Raw genomic sequence first — 25,473 nt, 5'->3', positions numbered from 1 at the left:
TATATGACTTTTGAGTTTTGGGGTTTTCTTTGAAGACCTTCACATGCTAAAACTAATGAAAATGCGTTTCCCCCCTCTTATATACTGTTTTTTACAGATTAATCTTTTAGAGATGAAATATTTGCTCTTTCAAAGAAGTGCTGCTTTTAGCATGAATGGACTTTTCACGTGCATTTGTTAGGACTCCCCTGGTCCAATACATGTGACACATTGCTATCCAGTCACTTGACCACAGAACCATCTGCTCTTACCCTCCTTGTGGGTCGAGTGTTATGTGAAAATGCCATGAGAAATTTTTGTCTTACCTGGAGAAGATTTTTATATTCATATAAATTTTTATTTTTATATTTTATTTTTAGTATGTTTTTAATAGAACTAGAACTACATCACCTACCTATCTCTCTTACATCCCTTCAGCTCCTCCCAGCCGCCCTTTTAACCCCCTCCCATGTCCTCCACAATTCTTGTTATCTCCTTTTTCTTTGATTATCATTGTTTTGTACATCTGCATGTTTATTTGTATGAATAAGTATATACAAATATAACTTACTGAGTCCATTTTTGTTGCTGGTGTGCTCATGGTTTCAATTCTGACCACTTTATATTGGGAAACCAATCAGGGGCTCATCTCTAGGAGAGGCTATGTCTCCTCCCAGCCGTCATTAATTAGTTGCCTCTAGTTCTTGGTCTAAGGCTGAGACCCCACAGAATTGCTGCCTTCCATGTTAACAGACCATTGATGTTGCCATTGTTTTGGCATTTCTAGGAAATACTGTTTTACAGCAAACTGCCTGCTATTCTAGCTCTTAAGTCTTTTCCCCACCTCTTCAGAGATGTTTCCTGACCCTGTAGACGTGGCGCTGTGGTGCAGCTGTGCTGCTGGGTCTTGCTGGGTCTTGGTTTTCTGCCACAGTCTGTATTTGTTATAGAGATTTCTTTCATGAGGAATGGTTCATGAACCTGGAAAAATTTTTAAGTTGGAGCATGTCTATTTAATATACCCGAAATAGTTTATTGAATATTTTGTAATTACAAATTTATACATCAGTTATATGAGTGCTTTTACATCTTGGTCTGTGATATGGTTGTAGTCCACAAATATTCATGCTTCTGTGAGTTTAGTAGAGAATCTAATAAGGAGAGAAATAACTTTTAAAAGGAATTTTAAAGTGTTTTTTTTAGTTTTGAAAATGAGAAAGTTTTAGTTTAAAACATTCAGAAGGCACTCATTAGATATTTATGTACAATAAACAAAAAATTATAGTGCCTAAAGGATCCTAAAGTTGTAAATTAAAAGTAGCTTTACATGACTTGGTTCACTGCTGTCATATGAATGTTCTGTATCAATCTGTATATGTATATAGGTTTGGTTTTAAGATTTTTTTTGACATTATAGTATAATTACATCATTGTACCTTACCATATACCCCTCCTCACTCTCTTTTCAAACTAATGGCCCTTTTCCTTAATAACTCTTACACACATATATGGATTTAAAAGTGTCTTCCTAAATCAACTTGCTGAGCTCTGTATAATGTTGCTTGTGTGTATGTTTTCACGGATGACCGTTTCCATTAGAAAAGCCTATTGGTGTGCTCTTCCCTGGGAACAACTGTTTCTCCTGCTCTCAACAGTCCGTAGTAGTTGTTTTGTGCTTCTCTGGGCCACTTTGCTGTGTCTATTTGTTGTCCTTGTTCAGGAAGTCATGTTACTGAGACTTTATGGGTGTGGCTTCTGACATGACTAGGAGACATAATCCCAAAGGAAACTTCCTGATCCTCACTCTAGCTTTTACAATCTTTCCATCCCGTCTTCCTCCCCTAGGCTTGTGCACCATTTTAGGGTTTTTTGAGGTTTGTTCTTACTATATTGGGGGTTCTTTTATTGTGAAGAGGCACCATGACCACAGCAACTCTTATAAAGGAAAACACTTAGTTAAGGCTGGCTTACAGTTTCAGAGGTTTAGTCCATCATCATCGTGGCAGGAAGCACGGCAGCGTGCAGGCAGAAGTGGTGCTGGAGAAGGAGCTGGGAGTTCTACATATTGATCCACATGCAACATCAGGAGAGTGTGCCACATGGTTATAGCATGGTTATACCCCAACAGTGACACACTTCCACCAATGCCACATGTACTCCAAAAAGGCCATACTCCTAATAGCGCCACTCTCTATGGGCCATGCATTCAAACACATGAGTCTCTAGGGGCCATTCCTATTCAAACCACTACAACATATAACCCACAGTGGTCTCAGATACCTGACCTTCCTGCCTTAATTTCCCTAGTGCCAAGATTGTGGGCATATGCCCTCTTCCTGCCTGTATGATCTGCAGTATTACCAAAGTCAGTGTTTATATTACTATTTTACCTGGGTGTCCATATGTATCTGTAACACCCAAGAATGGCTTTTTGTTTTTGAGGTACAAAAGCACATATAATAATCCATTATTTGAGCCAGTAAAAAAAGGTTAAGACCCTTGGCAGTAAGGTAGACAAGATGAGTGTGATCCCCATAACCCACACAGTGAAAGAGAGAACTGCCTCTTACAAGTTATCCTCTGAACTCTGTATCATACCCACACTCACCTTCAGCACATAAATATAAAACTTTTAAAAATAACAGTCCTTTTATAAATGTGATCTCTGCAATCTTATTAACTATAAATCATGAAGTTTTTAAAATTCTAATGTAGATAAAATGCTACCTATCACATGGTGTGGATACATTTCATTGTATTTATAAACTATTTGCAAAACTAAGTGAACCACTGCCGTATCATTAGTGGTCATAGTTTTGACTGCCAGAAGGGGGCAACATTTTACAGTTGCGGTTATAGCTGCTGCATCGCCAGGGCAAATGGGATGACAGTTATGGACATAGATACTCTGTTTCTGTTCAGAAGCCTCGCAGGCATCTCCTCTGCCTCACTGCACAGCAGTGCATCTCAGGGTCACTCTCCCTTTGCTGCCAGGGAGACTGCGGAAGTTGCTGGGCGGGACCAGGGCATTGTGTCTGGTTTTTACCTTTTCTGGTCTTTCTAAAGTGGATAGCATTTGTGGAGATGGTTGCCAATGGATTTGTTACATGGCCCAATCAGCTGAACACGGATAATCTCAGTGGTGAATGTAATAACAGCTAATATGTAGCTGGCCTTACCACATGGGAGACACTGTCTTCACCCTTTATACAGGTTGACTCGATTCAGACAATAGCTTGCTAAGGAAAATCCCATTATAGATCCTGTCTCATAGTTGTGAGAAGGCATAGAGAGATGGTCAGAATGGGAGCTGAAACCCAACCACAAGAATTGACTCTCTGTAATGGCCCATTCAGGATAGAGGAGACTTTCCTTACAATTTTCACTTCTAATTTACAACCTGTTCAAGTTAGCAAAATAATGAGTACAGGAGAAGAAAAATAGAAATTTTAAACTATTATAGTTTATTTTTCCCCAAATCCCTTTGCTTATGGTTGATGTGGTCATTTGCAGTCTGAAAGCGAACAGCTTTGATGCTGTCTTTGTCGGGTACGTCCCAGTGAAAACGGGCTCTCTGCATCCCTTGACTCAAATTTTCAGCATCACCTCTGTATTAAAACAAGTTCAGAGATTTTGTTTGAAGTTATTCCTGCCTTTTTGCTGTCTGGTTTAAGTCGTATTTTGTGCTTTATGTCTAGATGGTTAAGGGCTGAAATACTTACCACGAAAAGCCGTATAATCCCTCTGTAACCAACTGCAGAGAACAGTAATTCATGTAACCATGTTAGAGTAACAGACTTTTTTTTTCTTCTGGAAGGTTGGGTTAAACTTGAGCCTGTGAATTCTGTGTATTAGCAGCACACTTTAAGCAATTCTTTAAGGAGACTGGGCTTTCCATCCCTCTATTCCCGTGTTAAATGCCAGGCTTTAATCATTGTATCACACACTTCCCCTAAAACCATTGAAACGTTGTGAGATTTAAAGAATGTAGGTCATAAAACAATGGGAAGTTAAAAAAAAAAAAAGGCTCCATAGCACATACACTGCAAGCAGCAGAAAATGGCCCCAGAGAGAGATCCTCCCCTGCTTCCTCTAGCCCTTCCTACATGAGTTAGTTGCCTTTGTGTCTTGGCTCTCTTCTGCACACTCTTTAAATGGGCTCTCACTTTACCATAATATCAATAACCACTGAACAAAAATTTGCTGTTAATAGGTTCTACCTATGGACCAGCATTCTGCAGAACATTAGACATTACTCATCTGTAATATTTACAATATTACATGAAGTGGATGCCTTTCTTCCCCTTGAGAGTTGGGGATCGGTGGGAATGAGGAGAGGGTAAAGTGGAAGTTCACTGACTTGCAGAGGACCTGTGTTCAAATCTATTTATATTAAAAATCCATATACTGCCCTCCCCCACTATTCTTACTCTTTTCTATGGTTATGGTGTAACCTGTGTCCTTATACGTTAAATCAATTAGGCAAATTCTGTGCCCTGAGCTTTAGACCTGTGTATACGCTAACCATCTAGGCATCTTTAATAACTTTTTTAAAGCAATTAATTATCTCATGATATCTCACCCCCTCCACAACTGAGCGCCTTTCCTGGCTCAGTTTCTTTTATTACCAAAAATGGTCCTGGTTTTGATCAGTGCAGTCCTTCTACATCATGAAGCCCAAGCCAGACACCTGAAAACCAACCTCATCTTTTTTATAATAGTCCCTTAAATGCAGATCAAGAATTTTCTGTTCTTCGTCCTCTTCTCCCTACTTTCATTGGCACCACTACTAGTCCATGTAAACCCCTTAACATGTCTCTCGTTTTTTGCCTTGCCATAGGGTGTCTCACTCAGAGTGCTTTTTCTGGGTAGAAATGACTGCATGCTTTTGAGATAAAAAGGAGTTCATCACTCACATAAAGATAAATCCCAGACTCCTCAGCATGGCCCAGCCAGCTCTCAGCGACTTGCCGCTCTCTGAGATGCCTTCTTCACCTCTAACTCTCTGCCCTCCGTCCTATGCATTATCTCAGTTCTCTGCATAGTTCATTATCCCCCTGAAACCCTGCTGCTGCGGCCCTGACAGCCAGCCAGAATATACCTCCCTTTTCCAGCATCTCTGCTACTCTCCAAGCCACTCCTTTAGGTGTAGGTATCTAGGAAGCCTCTGGGCTACTCACCCCCTTTCTTTCCCAGCTTCATGTTGATTGTTCCTCCTTAAGGACATGCGTGGGTTCTGACCCAGCATCCATCACACTGTGTCATATACCCTTGTGACCTGTCTTCTTCCTTCCCATAAGTGAGCACCCTAGGCTTGAAATCAGCCTCTTCATCTTTTTCCTTTCCTCCATTTTCCATGTTTAATTTTCAGGAACATAAAAAGTCACTTTAGTTTGCTTTCCACTTTCATTGTGCCTGAGTTCCTGGTAAGTGGTTGTGGATTTGGTTCCTTGTGCTCTCTCCTCACCTGTGCTTAGCTGGCATGCTCCAATCTCTTTGCCCTGTTAGCTTTCAGTGTAATTACAGCACAATTTGTGGTCATCGGAAGAACCAATGTTTATAAAATTGCCACTTTCAAATATTCCTTGTTTCCTTAGTACATTTTGCTACTAAAAAAAATGCCTTATATATGGTAATTTGTATTCAAGACAGATATTTTGGCTTATGATTCTTGAAAATGTCTAAAGTCAGAGAGAGCTTCAATCAATTCTGTTCTTGTAAAGGGCTCATTCTCCTCTCCACAAATAATACCTTGTTACTTTGAACCTATATGGTGGTGGAGGGGCGACCAGCTCTCCACCACCTCTCTTTAAGGGCACTGTTCCCATCCATTTGAGCAGTGCCTCATGATTTAATCACTGCATAACAACTCTGCATCCTAAGGATTAAGTTGCTGTTTGTATATTTGGGTGGTATACCAGCATTCAGACCATAGTGATTCTTATAACATTGTTAATTTTAAAGTTAATGCAAACTAAAAAAGTACTTAAGATTTGTGTATATCTGTTGCTGGTTTTTTAAACTTCTTAAAATAAATCTGTGTAAACATCCACAGTTGTTTTTACAAATTGTCCAGCCTCAGATCCTAAGTCCTGTTTTCCTCCCAGAGTCCTTTCCTCCTCTGTAAGCTCGGGGCTGCTCTTGGTCTAGATCCTGGGAGTTCTCTGTCATTTCCTGTATGTCTTCTTCCTTTTCTGCATCCCTTGCTCTGCTTCTCGGCCCCTTCTAAATTTCTGTTTTGTTTTTAACTTTCCTCCCTTATTTTGTAAGAGCACAATGTGTTAGTCAGCCTTCTGTTGCCTTGACAAAATACCCACGTTTCAGGGGAGAATTTTGATTTTTGGCATGCAGTTTTAGAAACTTTAGTCCATTATCTACTGACTCCATTGTTTCTAGTCCATGGTAAAGCAGAACAGCCTTGGGTCAATATACATCCAGGGATGCTCATCTCATCCAAAAACCTAGAGAAAAGAAAGCAATAGAGCAGGTTGTTGGCCCAAGGGCACATCCTCAATGCAGCAAGACCCCACCTGCTAGGTGGATCTCTCTCCTCTCAATACTCCATAAATATCCCATCAGGGGGTCGACCCAATGGTGTGGCTTAAACTTTCATAAGCCAGTAGCTTCCCCAGAGCCATGTCAGTCAAGCCTTTGGCACATGAACTCTGGGGATATTTTAGGTCCAAACTATAACATTAAGAAATCATGTCTCGGTGACTGACATCTGAGCACGGCTATTTTCTGTCCCCATGTTCCTGGCAATGGAACCACTGCTTCTCTGGAAATAACGTCCCTTCAGAAGCTGGAAGCCATCCACCTCCTGACTTTTGAAGTCGAGTATGCTATTGAACAGCCTACCCCATCCTCCCCCATCCTCAGCTGCTCCCTTTGTTTGTCTACCTTAAGGAAACTTTTGGGATGTGTTCTTCCTGGGTGTGTGAAATTTTAGTGTTCTGTCTTGGCTGAAGAAAATGCCAAGGCTCCCATACATTATGTTGATGTTGTCTCTGCAAATGCTACCCCTCCTGACCACAACACTCCAGGGCTCCACCAGTCCTTGTGGTGTCTTACTCTTACACTTTTCAGGACCTTTCTCAGGCTCTGGTCCACACTGCCCTTTTGAGTTTTGTTTGTTTGTTTGTTTGTTTTGTAATAATAGAATGACTTTCAAATAGTGTCCTTTTCCATACTAGTTTGAGACCAGTATTTCCAACTGAATACCTGAAATCACATCTAGTATCACTACTGATATCTGCCACAAGAGAAGCTCATTTCCTTTCCTGACCATTATAAACCTCCATACTCAAAATTCTCCCCATACTTTACCTTCCTTCATCCATGGGCAACCAAAGACCTCAGGCATGTCCCTCAGCAGCTCCCCCCTTCTTCCCATCCTCCCCTGTTGATTCAATGTGGAAATATCTGCTCCTAGTCTGGCCTTTCTCCATTTCCCTCAACACTACAAATTTCCATTTACGAGTTATGGGAGGCAATATGTCATTCAGTTCTACTGGGGTATGATTTCAAGTAGTTGTTTAAGAGTTTTCAAAGAAGAAATGAGGCTGTATTTTTAATATAAATTGCCTTTATTTCCTTGGTTCATAATGGAAGATAATGTATAAAGCAATTGATTTTATATGTTGGCCTGTGTATCTGCTATTTTCTACCGAGCACCTTCTTCCTCTAATAGTCTCCATCTCTTTCCTGCTTACCTCAGTCTTGTGCTCATGAGAACTGAAGAGAGTTCTTGTTGGCCCTTAGGACCTACATATCTTAAGTGCATAGCGGTGACCCAGTGTAGACCACCATGTACCATGTAAACATATGTTGACAAATGCCCTCCTTATATCCTGCCCTCTTCTACATTAACTTAAACAGAAATAGAGATGACTTGCACAGAGTCAATGTACACTTCAAATCAGACATTCTTTAGCAAGAATACGAGACACGATTGTGTCCTTAACCAAGACACAAGAATTATAAAGGGTTAGACAACTGCTTTCTCTCAAACAACTGGATTTTGCCACCTATTAAAAAAAAAGAAAATATAAACCCAGGCAGGGGATGTGCACAGCTTTAATTACAGCACTTGGGAGGCAGAAGTAGGTGGATTTCTGTGGGTTCATGTTCAGACTGGTCTAAAGAGCAAGTTCCAGGACAACCAAGCTACATATACAAAGAAACCTTGTCTGAAAAAAAAAAAAAAAGATAAAAGGAATCCACTATCCCTGTGTTCCAGGAGCTACTTGTCTCATAACAGTTTTGTCTAGGAAACTGTCACTTTCGAAAGGACATGTTGTGATACGTGCCATATGCACTGAGCTAGCACACATGGGACAGGGCATGATCTCAGATGGTCTCAGTTTCTGTCTTGGAGAAGTCGTGGGAACTAGCTGGGGAAAGAAAATGGGAAGATACTTTATAGAAAGCTGCATGTTCAGAGTCATGAAACAGAGACTATGGCGCTGTGTGAGTCCACTCGTGAGCATAAGAATGTCAGCATCTGTCCCCAAGGGACCAGCAGGATCAGCCTAACAGGCCATGGTACAGTCACCACCCACCAGTAACTTAACCTTGACACAGTGTAATCTAGCACCCAGCCATATCCAGTCATCTTTAACTGTTCCCCGTCCAGGAGCAAATCAAACACTGTTTTGTATTTAATTGTCTTCCTCATTTTCCTTCCCCCTAAACCAATTCTCTATTTTTCTCTTCCCCACTCTTCTTTTGCAAGCAAGCAAACACACACACACACACACACACACACACACACACACACACACACACAATCCTTTTATTTAAATGTTTACTTTTGCTACCTTAAATGTTTAATATGATATGAACTATGTTTAGGAAAAATATTATTAAATGTGAGTGTAAACTTTTAAAGATTAGGTAGGTAGTTATTGAATTGTCTGAAGTATTTAATGTGCTTTAAAGTAGACACTGAAGTGCTTTAGAATGAAATCTACGTGTAAATTGACAGCCTCCGAATACTCTGCTTCTCACCCACCGTTTCTGATAACACCTCCAAGGTTTAGTTCTCTTCTAAAAATGTGAAGTCGAAGCAGATGGAAAAGCAGCTGATACATATTTATATGTATGTATCTGTTTATAAACTGTAAATGAGTGTGGGTTTTGTACCCTGCCACATTCACGTGTCAACAGTTCTCTATAAAGAGACTGTGTCTCCAAAAGGGGGGAAAACAGTGGGAAAAAGTTCTTAGGAAAATAGTTTCCTCTGTTTTAGATACGCTCTTAAGATACCAGGCATACAGTTCAAGAGAGCAAGCCAGCAAATAGCTTCTTTTGTAGGGACAGATGAATCCGTAGTGTTTTGTGAAGCAGAAATGGACAAGTAGCCTCTCTGAAGTTACTTCTCCTTCCTATTTTCAGTAATATTCAACATTGGTAGCTATAAATATTATGAATACGGCGAGATAATCTGCCTTTGTAGACAGAGTTGGCACTAAATCTAAATTCTTTCTTAATTATACAGAGAATTTAATAATACATGAAACATGGTTATTTAGATTTTTTTGAAAGCTTCCCTAGGTTTTCCCATCTTAACTGTAAAAGATAACTTTCATAAATTCTATAAAACTTTGTCACAATTATTATGTGTCACCTCAAGTCAAGGGAAAGCTGTCTGATACGTACATACGTGAATATATATATATATATACGTATGTATATGTTTGTGTTGTATTTATATGCATTGTATGTGTATATAAATGTATCTGTTGTAATATATATATATATAAAATATATATATATTGTATCTACCAGAAGCACGATCACAGAAGCACACATGAAAATACCATTTTCTACAGTAAGTTTTGGCAGCTTCTATACAATAGAGGCACTCACTACACCACACCTGGTCGCTTTTAGAAATGAATCTGATGTTTAAAGCATAACTCATTTCTACAAGAGAAAATATGATTTATGATAACTCAAGACACCAATCTGACCAGAAGCACATTCCATTTAAAGTCAGCTTGCGACTAGTCTATGAGAGCAATGCTCCACACCGTGTCTGTGGAGCCCTGCCTTCTCCAGTGGACAGCAGCATGAGCCCTGTGAGATGAACGTGTTAAAAGATGGTTGATTTATGACAGAGTTGGAGCCTTTCTTCTTTTGAAATACCTGACTTCGTACTGGTGTTCTGTCCTTTTCCTCTCCAGCATTACCATCGCTCGTTTGCATGTGTGTTTTGACATTGCTTTGGTAACCCTGAGGGCTGATGGAATTCCCTGTGTCTCTTTTCACAGAGGGTGACGAGACAGGAGTGATGGACAGTCTGCTGGAGGCCTTGCAGTCAGGGGCTGCCTTCCGGGACAGAAGGAAAAGGACACCGAAGCCGAAAGGTGAATTCTGTGCTTGTTTCTTTCTAGGGAACAGTCACAGGGAAGAGAAGTTTCTCCCCTAATTCTATTAAAGTCCTATGTCACGACTACAGCGCTGTGGGCCATAATTGTTCCTGAGTTTCCTAAGTTTGCTTAATCCTTCACAGAGACAGATGTCACAGAGAGATGCATTCCAGTTGGCTGGTGTCGGTAACACATTAACAAATGAACGCACTGAACCTAGAAAATCCTGATTAGTGTGACAGGTCTCATCTAAAGAACCATATGTACATTGTCCCAGTAGAGTTTGCTGGAGCACAGATAAACTGGAAGGAAAAGTCATAGCAGAGCATTGCTGCTCCAAGTATTTCAGGGCACTGAAGCACTGAGTCGTCGCTAAGAATACCTAAGCTTGGAAAACTCATGTAATACTCTTTTACTTCTTAAGTTGAACATGCGTCTATATTAAATTTCTCTCTCTCTCTCTCTCTCTCTCTCAGCAGATATTCGGCAGAGTCTCAGTCCAATGTCTCAGAGGCCTGTTCTCAAAGTTTGTAACCATGGTAATAAACTTTATGCATAAATTGCATGTTATTCTTATCTGCTTTTATCCTGTTGGTCTATGAGTTTTGCTCTGATGCTATTGGAGTTCTCAGGTTCCAGGATAAGTAAGATAGTAAAACTGTGCAGGTGTGTATCTTTGCTCTGAGATTGGGCTCAACCTTTCCATGCTGCATTATTGCTTTGAGTTGTTGCTTCAGTTTTTCTAATAAGGTTGCAAGTAGATGTTTTGTCAAGAGTGTTGTTAGAGGTTACATTTGCACATTTCTGAACAGTGTCATCCAGCGCACCGTTTTAAAGCAATGTGATTTTGTGGTAACTGCTTTTAAGTAGTGGATTCACTGTGCATCAAGACACATGTGAAGTCCTGAAACCTGTATCCATTCCCCTGCCTTATCTGTCAGTGCAGTGACAAATACTTCCACATTCATTTTGGACAAACCATCAGTACTGATCAGCTGCATATACTGTTACAATGGGATGACCACAGTTGTAAACTGAACTGCCTTCATCTCTCATGTTTACCACAGACTTGGATCCCAAATGAATGTTGCCCACTCACCTGCATTTTCCCTGTCCTCTATTTGGGAGTCCACCGTACACAGACTTGATCTAATTCATTTAGTTTCTGTTCTGTCAAGTTCTCTGTTAATTGGATCCTGCTTACCATATGTAGTCAAAACCATGTTGATCTTTTGTGAGTCCTGTTGGCTCACAGTGAGCTTGTCATCAAAGTTTGCTGAATTTGACAAAAAAAAAAAAAATACCGGACAAATTTTATTTGAAGCTTTCTTGAGTGATTTTCTATAAGTATTAAGATGTGACTGAGGAAGTGTATGCCATGCTTCTAACTAATCTCAAGGAGGTAAAGAAAAAGAAAAAAAAAACCCACAGGGGTTTAATGATTGCCTAGTAGTTATGTAGTCATAGTATTTTAGTAAATGCTGAAGAAATGACCAGAAAGATGAAATCTATAGCAGAATTTTAAATAGGTCTTTCAACTTTTTAAAGTATGCTTTGGCTTTTGATTTGTCTTTCCTGTTCTAACAATGGCAAGAGAAAATGGAGCAAGCAAGGTTCATTATGGGTATTATGTCATTCCAAGTCTTAGCTTGTGATCTTACTCCATCATGGCTTGCAGAATTATAAAGTATAGAGCATGTTGAGAACCTGAACTTTAGAGATGATTTTCTTTAGCAGAAAAGTGAACGGAAATCCACAAAGGCTGAAGATATCTCCGGAGGACAGAGCTCCTGACAGCCCTGTGACCATAATTAAGTTCTCTAATTCCTACCACACTTCTTTTTAATCACATATAGGCACTCGAGAATTTTCAACTAATAAAAGTTTTTTGTTTTTGCACATTATTTTTAAAGATAAGTTTGGTCATTTGTATTTATTTCTACTTGGTTAAAAATATGAAGAAGAAATAATAGATAGCAATATAAAACCACTAAAGACAATTTATTATTAGAAATTAGTATTTAGTATTAGAAAAAAGGAGGGCATACCTCCTTTGGCTATTGTGTAACTTTTATAGTTACAACTCAGCTCCCATTGTAAATCATGAAAAAGAAAAAAGAAATAAAACCACTAAGCTTTGTGATTATTTTACTATGGTGGTTACTATGACAGCATTATAAGGATAATTTAAAATATGTATTTCAGATGCTATGAAGGCAAAAGCTATGTTAGGCACCTTTGCACACCAGCCTTGGGGAACTGAGTCCTTCTGTGACTGTAATGTTAATAAATGTTTGGGTGTAACTGCTCAGCTGTGGCTGCTTATAAACTGTGGTATTTCTGTTCATTATAGAAAAGCTGCTGAACATTGCATTCTTAGAATGCTAATATGTACTATCTTAATGCTTGGGCTATTGTGATAATTAAGCTAGGAGATTACACAGCAGCCAAAAGAAATGCACCACAACAATCAAAAATTCCTTTTCCTAATATTCATATAACCAATTAAGTTCTGTTTAGCAATTTTGGACTGACGTTTATTGTTTCTCCTTTACATTTCTGTCCAAGGGAAATGAGTCTAAATGACCAAACTTATCCTAAGAACAATGCACATGAATATAAACCTTTTTAGGGTTGATATTGAAAAGTCCAGAGGACCAGGACTATTTGTAGAATAAAATGATATTTTAGAGTTACTTGTATTCTTTCCAAAGGTACTTTGTGTACTTCATTAAAAATATTAATACTATAACTGATCTGTGATAGCAATGCAACATTGAATCTTTTTAACTTTTTAATTTGTTTCTATATGTTTTGCAATAATGCCAGATATTTAAATTTTCTGCAAGTATATTTGTTGAAGTTGACATCATAACTTATTTTTTATTTATAAGATTATTTGTAATTGTTTTAAGTTTCATAGCCTATTCACATTATTATAAATAATATAGAATAAACTGAGTTACTTTCTATAGCCAGAATGCTCTCTGTGTAGCCTGTTTACTTCTCAACATCCTTGTTTCCATGTCATAGTTGAAAGTAATCAAAAATGAAACAAATCTAGTAGCCTCCTTAAAGACATTCTTCCCAAATTGAGTCTTTTCTCCATGACATCAGAGTCCAAGTTCAAAGCCTGTTTTCCATATCACCTTGGAAAGAACTGTGTGACCAGTGTTTGTTCCTTCCCATGTAGGACCTGCTATCACTTGTAGCAGAAGATAAAGCTGCCTAGACTCCATCTCCAGGAGGCTCTGCAGCCTCTGGTGTGCTTTGCCTTTTGTTCACAGATGTAACCACTAGATAGCACTGTTTTGCTAGCCTTCAGCTTCCCAAAAGCATTCTTCAGGAATGGTGGCCACTTTCATTTCTTTTAATAAAACCACTGTGGAAACATCTACCTTAGGTTAACAAATGAATACCATTTATAAATATCATACAAGATGTGGGTTATATATAAACATATATTTAAATTACATATATATAAACATGTATCAAGCCACAAATACGTATATACACTCATATGTACTAAGTCACAAATTTAATCTCATTAGCTGCTGTTTTATACTTTTGTCTTCATATATTTTAATGACTATTTCTTGTTAATGTATTTTTAAAACCATAGCGGTTGTTCCAAACTCTCTCTGTAGATAGATAGATAGATAGATAGATAGATAGATAGATAGATAGATAGATAGATAGATAGATAGATAGATAGAGTTATAGATGGAATTCATTGAAATTACTTACAGGCAGCAGTCCAACTAATTCAACAATGACTGACTGTGAACGGAAAGTCTAAAAATCCATTAGTTTCTCAGTCCACAAGTCTAGATGTCTCAGCTAGTTTTCAGTATATGCTGCAATCCTGAGGAATCACTGTGAAGAAATGGACTTGCTGATTCAAAAATTGGTGAGAAAGACATCTGGATTAAAAGTCAGATAGATCTTTCCAAATTGGCAAAAGATGTGAAGACACTTGTGTCCCACCTCAGTGCTCGTCAAAAGGTGTCTTCAGCTGAGGAGTTCAGTAATCAAGTAGATAGAATGACCAAGTCATGAGCAGTTGTCCTCTTTCCCCGGCCAATCCTTTCATTGCCCAAAGTGGCCATGGTTACAGAGATTTGGATTATGCAAATGGACTTTCACTAAATGAGGCTGACTTGGCTACAGTTGCTGCTGAGGCAACAAGAGAGACCAACACTGAGCCCCAGACACGGGTGGCACTATTTCCTGTGTGACTAGCCAGTGACTTTGTGACAAGTTGACTAGATAAGACCACTTCCTCCGTGGAAACGGCAACACTTTGTACTCACTGGAGTGGTTATCTATTCTGGTTGAGGAGTTGCCTTTCCTGCACATAATGTTCCACCAAAGCCACTATCCATGGACTTAGAGAATGCCTTATCTACCATCATGGTATCCACACAGAATTGCTTCTGACCTAGGAATACAATTTATAGCCAGGGAAGTGTAGCAAAAGGTACACGATTTTACAATCCACTGGTCTCACCATGTCTCCACCATCCTAAAGCAGCTGGCTTCAGAAGGTGGAATGGCCTTTTGAAAACACATTTACAGCCCCAATTCCAATTAGCAGCCTGGAGGACTGAGCCAGTGTTATCTAGAAGGTGGTATTTGCTTTAAATCAGAGTTCAATATAAGGTACAGTTTTTTCTATATCCGTAATCCACATGTCCAGAAATCAAGGGATGTAAAAGAAAATAGTTCCACTCATCATCACTCCTAATGACCCACTAAGAAAATTTTTACTTCCTGTTCCTGTAACCTTTAGTTCTGCTGGCCTAGAGATTTTGGTTCCAGAGATAGCAGTGTTCCTTCTAGGAGCCACAACAAACATCCCATTGAACTGGAAGCTCAGACTTTCCCCTGGACACTTTGGGCTTCTAATGATGATAAACCAACAGGCTAAGAAAGGAGTAACAGTGTTTGGAAGGGTCAAAGATGCAGATTACTGTGGGGAAATTAGATTGTTTCTCCACAATGGAGGTAAGAGATATTATGTCTGGAGTTAGAGATCCTTTGGGGTGTCTCTTGGTGCTACCATGTCATATGATTGAAGTCAACGGGAACCAAAACAGCCTGATCCAGATAGGATGCAAAGGGGCACAGACCCATTAAGAATGAAGGTATGACTCAGGACCTACTGTGGTACTTGCCAAAGCCGTAGGAAATACAAGGCAGATAGGAGAGAAAAATAGTTACAACAACCAGCTGTTGCCACATGGCCAGGTACTGAAAAGAGAATTTTAATTGACATAAGTATTTCTGTCATATTTTAACAATGCATTTGTGCACATATTTATGTTTGCTTTCCTCAATTGCTTTATTGTGTGGTGCAATATCACTTGAGAATATTGATGGTTATCATATTTAAGTTTGAGATACTAAAATAATCTTCTGAACATTGCCACCTATTCTAAACTTATGTATTTGTAGCTTTACAAGGGATATCATGTTAGACATAATTATGACCTGGTTAAGTATATAATTAGATTGTGATTATATATCGGATAGTTATGTCCTGTATAGGCATCATTATGACCTGGTTATTGTTTTCATTTGGAAATTAATCACAACATCGGGGAATATTGTTGTGTATTAGTTGACTTATGATGGCTATTCTTGGTTGTGAGCTTGACCACATCTGTAACTAAAACCCAGATTTTGAGAGCACACCTGTGAGAGATTTTTGCTTAATTTCAAAAATGAAGATTCTAATCTGGATCTTGAGGCAGGAAGGCACACCTTTAGGTTCAAATCTATTCTGGCCTACACAATCTTCTGTAAGACCATAGAAGGACAATTTTTGCTCTTTGCCTCCTTGCCCTCACCTGGCATTAGAGCCTACTTCTTCAGGATTCCAGCATATGCTGAAAACCAACTGAGCTATCTAGACTTGTTGACTGAGCAACTACTGAATTCTTGGACATGCTATTCGCAGCCAGCCATTGTTGGATTAGCTGAACTACAGCCTGTAAGTCATTCTGATAAATCCCTTCTATGTATAGAGAGAGATTTATTCTATAAGTTCTGCTCCTCTAGAAAACCCTAATACGCACACATTTATAAAGCCACAAATTTAATCTTATTAGCTACTATTTTAAATTTTTGTTGTCGTATCTTTTATTGACTCTGTATTGTTTATATCATCTTAAAGCCATAGTTTTAAACCTTGTAATTTATCTTTATATGCATAGCGCATCTCTTATTTTGGAATTTAAGAGAAATAACTAAATATCCTTAGGACTTTTGCACTAAAATACCTCAGTATACATTTGACCTCCTGATATAAAGAATTCTTTCTCCGGTGGCCATCAACATCAGTGAAATCTGACGTATGGCCAGCAATCTATCCCTTATCCTGTGCAGATCTCTACCAAAGATGTTTGGGTGACATCTTTTACTGTTGTCTTTCTTTCGCTTTGGCTTTGAAATCCTAGGCTGAAATTGAATTATTTATCCTTGATAGTCCACTATTTATTAAAAAAAACTATATTAAGTGTTCCTTTAGCACTTTGGATTCATACTCTAGGGCCATGACTATAGCTCGGTCAGTGACAGAGTGCTTACTTAGTATGTTCAAGACATTGAAGTGGTGGTTGGGAGTCTTATGCAATAGATGACTGATACTTAAAGGTTGGCTTAGTGGTGCAGGTACGCACCTGTAATTCTAGCACTCTCTTGGATTGCTTTCTATTGCTGTAATAAAAACCATGACCAAAAGTAACGTGGTAAGGAAAGGATTTATTTCTTCTCGTAGTTTATAGATCAACACATGGAAGTTGGGACAGGAAGTAAAAGCAAAAATCTGGAGTCAGAAGTAGAGACCCTGGAGCAAAGCTGCTTATTGGCTTGCTCTCCAGAGCTTGCTCAGCTTGCTTTCCACGTACCTCGGGACCACCCACACAGCTGTGGTACTACCCGCAGTAGGCTGGGCCCCCATGACAATACTTAGTAAGGAAAATTCCGCTAAAAACCTGCCCACAGGCCAATCTAATGGAACCACTCCCTCATTTAAGGTTCTCTTTTCTCAAGATGACTTTAGCCTATGCCACGTTGACAAAAAGCGAACCAATGCAATTGACCCCTTGTCAACTTTACACTCAAATATATCTCTGTTAACCCATAACATTTCCTTTCTTGCTTGTCCCCAGGAACTCCTGTTAATATTACAATATAAAAGATTTTAAAAGTTACGCAATCTTTAAAAAACTGTAAACATTTTAAAATTTCATTCAGCGCCGGCATCAATTGTCAGAGTAAAGCCTAAGTTTTACATCAGGGGGCTGGTCTCTGGGAAATCACAAACATTTATTCAACCCAGGCTGACCAGAAGTCACAAATTCAGAATTCAAATTATCACATCAATGACTCCTATAAAGTTTTTAGAAGGCTTTGAAACTTCAAAAGCCAGGCCCCCATCTAAGTTTCTATCAGTACTCTTTCTTATCTTCCAGACTCCTACAGAATAACCCATGGAGTGCTGAGCACTTAACCACTTTTCCAGCCCCAAGTTCTGACTACTTCCACAATCTTCCACAAAACAACACAGTCAAATTTGTTACAGTAATTGCCTACTCTCTGGTACCATTTTCTATTAGTTTCTTTTTCTGTCACTGTGATAAAAACTATGACCAAAAGCAACTTATGTTTGGGGGAGGGTTTAATCATCTTCCAGTTTATAGACCATCATGAAGAAAAATAAGGGCAGGGATTCAAGGAAGGGCAGAGCCCCTGGAAGTGGGCACTGAAGCAGCAGCCATGGTGGACCCTTCTTACTGGTTTGCCTTCCATGGCTTGCACAGATTGCCTTTTTAAAAAGATTTATTTATCTATTTATTTATTTACTTATTTATTTATTATGTATATAGTGTTCTGTCTGCATGTTTGCCTGCACACAAGAAGAGGGTATCGGGTCTCATTATAGATAGCTGTGAGCCACCATATGGCTGCTGGGAATTGAACTCAGGAGTTCTGGAAAAACAGTCAATGCTCTTAACCTCTGAGCCATCTCTCCCAATCTGCACAGGTGGCTTGTATATCCCAAGACCTCCTGCCCATGAGTGGTACTTCCCAAAATGAGTATCATTCATTAACTATGAAGATGCCACCACAGACTTGGCTGCAGACTAGTCTGGGTGATGCAGTCACTGATTTGAGGGTCTCTCATACCATATGACTCTCACTTGTATGGAGTTGACAAAAAATAAAACAAATAAATAAATAAATAAATAAAACCAGCTAGCACTCAAGAGACTAAGGTAGTATGCAAGTTCAAGGTTCTTTCTTCAAGAGAAAGAAAGAATGGATAAATCAAAAACACCTAGTCAGTCTAGTTCGTGATCAACTGGTAGTAATTTCTGTTCATTTGCTACATGCTAGGGTACATATACAAAATTTTGACGAGTACAGAATGTCAGAAAGATTAACTCAGACTTAGCTTCAGCATTTCAGGTGTGGTTTCCAAGTGAAAACAGAAATAATGCAGAGCCTGAAAGCAGGGTGCACCCTAGCAGCAGTGTGTGCACCTTCTCAGCAGGGCCCCTCTGAACCCCGATGAACCTGAGGATCTATGGTTTCTGTTAACATTCTACCTTCCTCTAGGATGTCAACATGGTTCTTACCACATTCCTTTCAGTACCTGCCTTCCATGGGTTCTGTAGAGTGGAGTCAGGGATGCCTGTGTTATTCTCTGTAATAGCCCAGTACCCTGCTGGATTGCTGGTCAGAGCATAGATGTTAAAAAAAGAACATGTCACATGAATAGACTTTGTCATGTGTAGGCTAGAATGGAACAACTAATGCTTACTTAGGAGCATAATCAAGTCTCTGAATGCTCCCTAATAAGTGAAATTTAATATACCAAGTGCTCATGCCCTCACGGTGAGTACAAGTAACCTCTTCTCCTCCCTTAAATGTTGTTTTTCATCATAAGGAGATATTTGACCACCACTGGTCTGAACTTGAAAGGCTGTTGGATCACATGTGAAAGGTAGAATATAGTCTTGATTGGATTTTCCCTGAGAAGGAGGCTCAGGGTCCTTTTAAACCCTTTCCTAATGTAGTCGTGAATGTTTAGCATTAAAATGAAGGAAAGATTATATCTGCTGATGGAAACAAGCGATTAAGTCCAAACCTAGAGAAGATATCAAGTTACTCTTTCAAAGCATAATAAAAATTTAAAAGCATTTTTAATGAAAAGCTTATATTCTGAATTAGGGGTTCATGAATTATCTGGTTGGTTGAAAGTAAAGGGTCACATAGAGAAGAGCAACATTGAGAATTTGTTGCCAGGCCAAGGGATTTGGACTCATATCATATTTGAATAGTGAACATAGAACTGAAAGAACAGGGAAAGGAGGAAGGGAAGCATTCAGAAGGTCCTTTCGGTGAACTGGGCAAGGGAGGGGAAGTGTCACTGGGTATTCTAAGACGGGAAGAAAGAGTTGGCCCTGGGACAGTGCTAGTCTTTTATAAGCCAATGAGTTGTCTAATGATGAACCTTTATAACAAAAGAAGAAACCCAGGAGAAGTAGACACGGTGGAGAATGAGAAAGAAGAGAGAGAATGGCAGGAAACGTGCAAGGAGGAGGATCCCCTAGGAGCTGGCCAGTAGTGCTTGTCTGCAGAACTTGATCACAGACAACATGAAGGTTTAAACAGTTGTAAGGGCTCAGTGATCCTGTTTTCTTTCCTTAACTGTTTGTTTTCTCTGTCACCTAGGATACACCCCTGTTGCTAGTGTTTTTCCAAGTATTGCAGATCCTATCATCCTTGGGTATTTTTCTTCCTTTTGTGACAGAGGCTACAAATGTGATTGTTGAGTCACCCCCTCATGGTGCATCTGCATGTGATTTGATTGCATCCTACTTAGTTGGTTTTTCTTTTCATTAAGAGGTACAGTAGTATTTTTTTTCCCCAGTTAAATGGATAGAGAGTAATCAGTAAAGATTTTTACAAACTATATGCGATTAAAAACCCTAATGATAAAACTATTTAACTGTGACAAAATAAGATAAAACATAATCAAAATTTTAGGCAAACAAGTATTACACATTTTTAGTGAACATCCATAACCTAAACAAAATTTTGCTATATTATCTTTACAGTAAATCAGTTCTTAATAGCCTTAATTTGGATTTGATTATCTATTTTTACACTCCCACTTATATATGGAGCTTTGAGAGATTTTTATAGAAATAAGATTGTATTGCCTCTAGGCACAGCTGCTCCGCCACTCTTCAAGATTTGAAGTCAGAATTAAATGTGGAGCCAGTTAAATATCTTTGGATTAGCATATTTCACTGCAAAATAGCTCAAAGGGAGACATACAAGTCAGGGTTTGTGTCTGTTCATCAAAAACTTCCATCTACAGCCACCCTTAGCCCTAATCCACACAGTCGTGGGTCCCCTTACTGCTCTACCTTTCCTTTCCTTCAGCAGCAAGAATGTGGCCTGGGGTAGAATTAGGAAATCACAAAAGATTTTCAGGGGTGTCTACTGAGTGCTAACTATCTATTGGCTTCTTTAAAAGCAAGGAGCCCAACAGGAAAAGAGTCCCTGCCAAGAGTGGTAGATGGTGACAACATCCACTTCTATTTCTTTTATTTAATATAAGAAAGAGCATAAGGAACAATGTAGTGAAATTGTATGATTTCACTAAGTATTATTGGCTTATTTGCTTGAGAAGATTTTTTGTTCTCTTGCTGATGAACTTGTGCCTGCTTAATAACCTAAGAAAGGGAGCTATTAAAATGCTAATTGTTTTTGACACCTTTATGCTTGGGCTTTCAAGCAGAATTAAATGTTACTTGTAACTGTCAAAAAATTAGATATTTTAAGTTTTTTTTTTAAGTCCAGGAACATAAACCAATTTGGGTGCTTTTCAGATTTTGTTCAAATATCAGTCTCTTATATTTACTATGGAGTCAAGCAGAAGAAGAAGAATCACACCAGCAGGGCCCCTGCCAAAGCAGGGATGCACTGGGGAGACAGCAAAGGCCTTTCTTCTCTAATTTTATAGTCAGGGCAGGGCAACCTTTTGTCATAGTCATTATCAGGCAGACTCTTAAGCATGAGCAGCCCAGAAAACTCTCAAGTAGTGAAGATTTCAAATTGTTTTCAAAGGCCATTTATGCAGGAAACAGCAAATGTGTCTCGAGTAATGAGCATTCACAAATGTATGCTAAAGCCTGGACTAAATTGAGTGAAAAGAAAATGAGCAACCATTGTATAAGGAAAATAATGTCCTTGACTTCCCTGAGATTGCTGTCGTGATTAACATGTCTCTTCTGTTTGTGTTCCATAGTGGGCTGTGATTATGGTAATCTCTTAAAAATTTGGCCCATTCCAAATCCCTCCTTTTTCTTGTAATAAGGTTCAAAATGTGGCTTATAAGGAGTCTATGAATAGATGTTAGAGAGTCTCTGAACTCTACTTTCATTTAACTGTTAAATTTGGATTTTCCCCCCTTTGGATATGAAACGATCTATTGATTTTACCAAATTTCTCACAATGCAATAGTTATTGATTTTGTTTGATTACTATTTCATTACTTTTTCTGAGGAGATTTAGAGAAATTTCTATCCCAGATAGAGCATTCACAGACCAAAGAAACTGTTGGAAGGAGCTCTCAGTCAGACTGATGATCCCATATAGAAGGGAATATTAATAGACCCTTCTCAGAAGGTTTCTCAGGTCGTGATTGCAGATGCCCTGGTTTAAAACAGTGCCCGTATACAACCAACAGGAAACAAATTACGGATATTACAGATTGATAATTTTGTATGTAAAACTTAGAGGAAGTTGTTTTGTTATACTGATTTGCTGTTTAAAGACTAAATTTTCATTGGCATAGTAAAAAAAATGTGAGAATATGTTAAATATCTAGCAGATCTACAGTTGTTGGGTTAAACACTGAAGACCCATTGGAAGAGTGGGACTGTAGAGCAGGCTCGCTGGGTGAGTTTAGAGTTTAGCACTGTGCTCTCAGTCCCACTGGCAAGAAGGTGTGTGTGCAAGCTCAATGCCGTTTAGATGTAATAGGTAAGGAAAGAAACCAGAGGAGGAGTAGTGTCATTGAATCTACCTTTCCTGTCCATAGAAGCCAAGAGAAAGAACAGTCACCACAGCCCCAAAGGTCATATCAGCAAGACTGAATGAGTAGTAGGTGGGCTGTATAGAAGGGCACAAAGATAGGACTGGCAGGACAATGGAAGTAGAACCATGCCACCTAAGTGGTCGGAAGAGGAAAACGTATAAGGGGGTGCGTGTAAAGACTAATAGTTAGGATTGGAGAGGTGTGTATGCCTGAGAGTCGCCCTTTCTGCGGCAAGTATTGCCTGCTTTGTACTGCCTTTATAGTGAGAAGCAAAGATGCTATGAAGGTAAGAAGTTGAGATTCAATAGCAAGGGTGAAGCTCCTGACGACTTAGCCGTGAGGGCTGATAGGCCTTGGGCAGTACAAAGGGAGGATGTTGCACTAGAAGTGGAAGTAGCTGTTTATAGAGGAGAGTTCAGAGGTCTCACATATCATATTGATTTCCCCTGAAAACTAGGATATAAACTCTCTTCCTGGAAGTGTGGGAGGAAAAGATCGTGAAGGATGATGTGTAACCTCTAGGGAATGTGGAAGAAAATCAATCAGGAAGACAGAAGATAATTTTTGCACTGATAGTCTGGGGGGAAAGAAGATGACTGCTTGTGTAGCAAGAGTTCCGTGTGAGGGCTGAGAGGAAAAGATGCAGGCAGGGTGCTTCTCAGACCCTGTAACCAAGGGCAGCCTGTCCTCCATGGCCGAAAGGCTCTGACAAACTCCACACATGACACAGAACTCTGGTGGCCGTGAGCAGATGGAGAGGGATTAGCACACAGACCCACAAGAGTCATTACAGTTTTAGAGGGTATTTTTATTTAAAATTTGTGATCATTTAGGGAAATAATGAAACCTTTTGGAGCATCACACATGAATGTGTGGTTTGGCATTGCTTTGTACTTGTGTCGCATCTGTGGATGGCATTAGAGCAGGAATAGTGGGGACCTGAATGTCGCTGGGTTTCTTCCAGGCATGCCCCAACTACATTATCTGAGCTCTTGAAGAAAATGGCACTTGCAGCTAAAGTGCTTATTGCTGGGACACCTTTAGCTTTACTTTGATATTTCATCTATTTTATTTTCCTTCATTAAATGTAAGTAGCCAAAGATAGAGAAACCAGTTTTCAAGATTGTTGTCCATATAAAAAGTATCCAACCCATCCCCCATCCACTCCTCCAAGAGGTCTCCCATGGGGAATCAGCAAAGCCTGGCACATTAAGTTGAGACAGGACTGTGCCCCTCCCCCACTGCATCAAGATTGAGCAAGGCGTTCCACCGTAGGGAATGGGCTCCAGGGATCAATCCTGGTTCCACTGACAGGGGCCCTTCAAACAGACAAAGCTGCACAACTGTTGCCCACGTGCAGGGGGCCTAGTTCGGTCCTATGCAGGCTCCACAGCTGTCGGTCTAGAGTTTGTGAGTTCGCAGGAGCTTGGTTCAGCCACGCCTGTAGATTTCTTCTTCATGACCTTGACCCACCTTGTTCGTATTTTCCCTCCTCCCTCTCTCTTCAACTGAACTCCTGGAGCTCGGCCTGGTACTTGGCTGTGGATCTCTGTATCTGTTTACATGGAGTTACTGGATGAAGGCTCTATGAGGACAGTTGGGTAGTCACCGATATGATTACAGGGGAATACCAGTTCAGGCACTCTCTCCACTATTGCTAGTGATCGTAGCTGGAATCACTCTTGAGAGTCAAATAGTTGGTGATTTGAAATCTCAACTAGTGCATTTAATTTTTTAAGTCCCCTTTCTGTTACAGTAGAAAATCTTAAAATAATAAATTTATTAAGGAAAAAAGTTTATTTTGGCTGTTGGTCAGCGTGTATTGACTTTGTTGAGGCACATGCAGGAATACATGGTGGAGCAAACTGATCACATTGTCATCAGAACACAGAAAAGAGAAAAGGCTTTGGCCTCACGACGATCACTTTTAAAAACATCTCTCTGGTGACTTAAGGTAGACCTCACCTCCCAAGACATCTACCTCCTCCCCTATTCCAGCAGGGCCACACTGGGAACAAGCTCTTTCCCACAGGCAGCTTAGAGGCTAGTTCAGATCCAAATAGTTGGATTGATCCTGGCATATGATTTAACCTTTAACTTTATTTTTAATTGAGCTCTTTTAAAATTAAAATATACCATGTACCCCATATGTTGTCTGGGAAACAAAAAGTTTGAGCATACAATGTATACCACATCTGAACATGCTAGTTTCTCTCTACTCGTCACACGTAATCTTTCTTCCAACATGTCTGTCAGTAGAAGAAAATGTTAATTTTTAAACACATTTTTAGAGCTTTGCTGCACAAGTATACTAATAAGCAAGATTAAAACTAATTCCCTTTACTATAAATAGTTCCTTACCTTATTTAAATACATGAATCAGTGTGATCTCTTCAATAGAAAAAAATATACCTGAAAATTAAAAGATTATATTATGTAAAGAACTCAGAGCACAAGCAGGAAGATATTGAGATCCCCAGTATCATATAAAAAGGCTGGGCAGTGCCTGGAACCTGTATTCCTAATACTTGGGATGAGGGTGAAAGGAGAGATTGGAAACAAGTGGGTCCCTGTATCTAGCCAAGCAGCCTAGCAGAGTCCCTGAGCCTCAGTGAGGTTCAGTGAGAGACCCTCTCTCAAACAATAAGGATGGAGAGCAATTATAGAAATACATCTGAAAGCAAACTCTGGCTTCCACATGCATGTATGCTTGTGGACACTCCACACTCACAGGCACAAACACACACACACACACACACACACACACACACACAAAAGGCTACAAAACTTCTTTTAAATACAATAATAAACTCTTAACTTTCCCCCTTGGGAGTCACAATAATGAAACCAGGAAAAATTGGGGAAACAAAACAACCTAAGTTTAACTCACATGACAGCGACGTTAACTTGAAACAATAGTATATTACAGTGGAAAGAATAGACACTATGGCACAGCAAGGAATGGTCTATGTCACTAACGAGACGAACGTGTAAAAGATA

The 25,473-nt window shown here is 39.4% G+C and overlaps 1 protein-coding gene across 5 annotated transcripts in view; it reads left to right on the top strand.

Annotated features, from left to right (window-relative positions):
• The window catches only part of Diaph3 (diaphanous related formin 3), a 452,383-nt gene that overhangs the window by 323,526 nt on the left and 103,384 nt on the right, over nucleotides 1-25,473 (top strand). For 3 of the 5 annotated variants that reach the window (XM_087912260.1, XM_087912258.1, XM_087912262.1), the window contains 2 exons: nucleotides 10,254-10,349; nucleotides 10,829-10,891. In XM_087912260.1, the coding sequence (XP_087768386.1) occupies nucleotides 10,254-10,349; nucleotides 10,829-10,891 (159 nt within the window). The remainder of the gene's footprint in view (nucleotides 1-10,253; nucleotides 10,350-10,828; nucleotides 10,892-25,473) is intronic. The other 2 variants (XM_087912259.1, XM_087912261.1) reach the window with 2 other exon arrangements.

The sequence above is a fragment of the Myodes glareolus genome, chromosome 12 (assembly GCF_982192425.1).
Source record: "Myodes glareolus chromosome 12, mMyoGla1.1, whole genome shotgun sequence".
NCBI lineage: Eukaryota > Metazoa > Chordata > Mammalia > Rodentia > Cricetidae > Myodes > Myodes glareolus.
The sequence above is the reverse complement of the archived record's forward strand: the minus strand, read 5'-3'. Positions and strand labels throughout refer to the sequence as shown.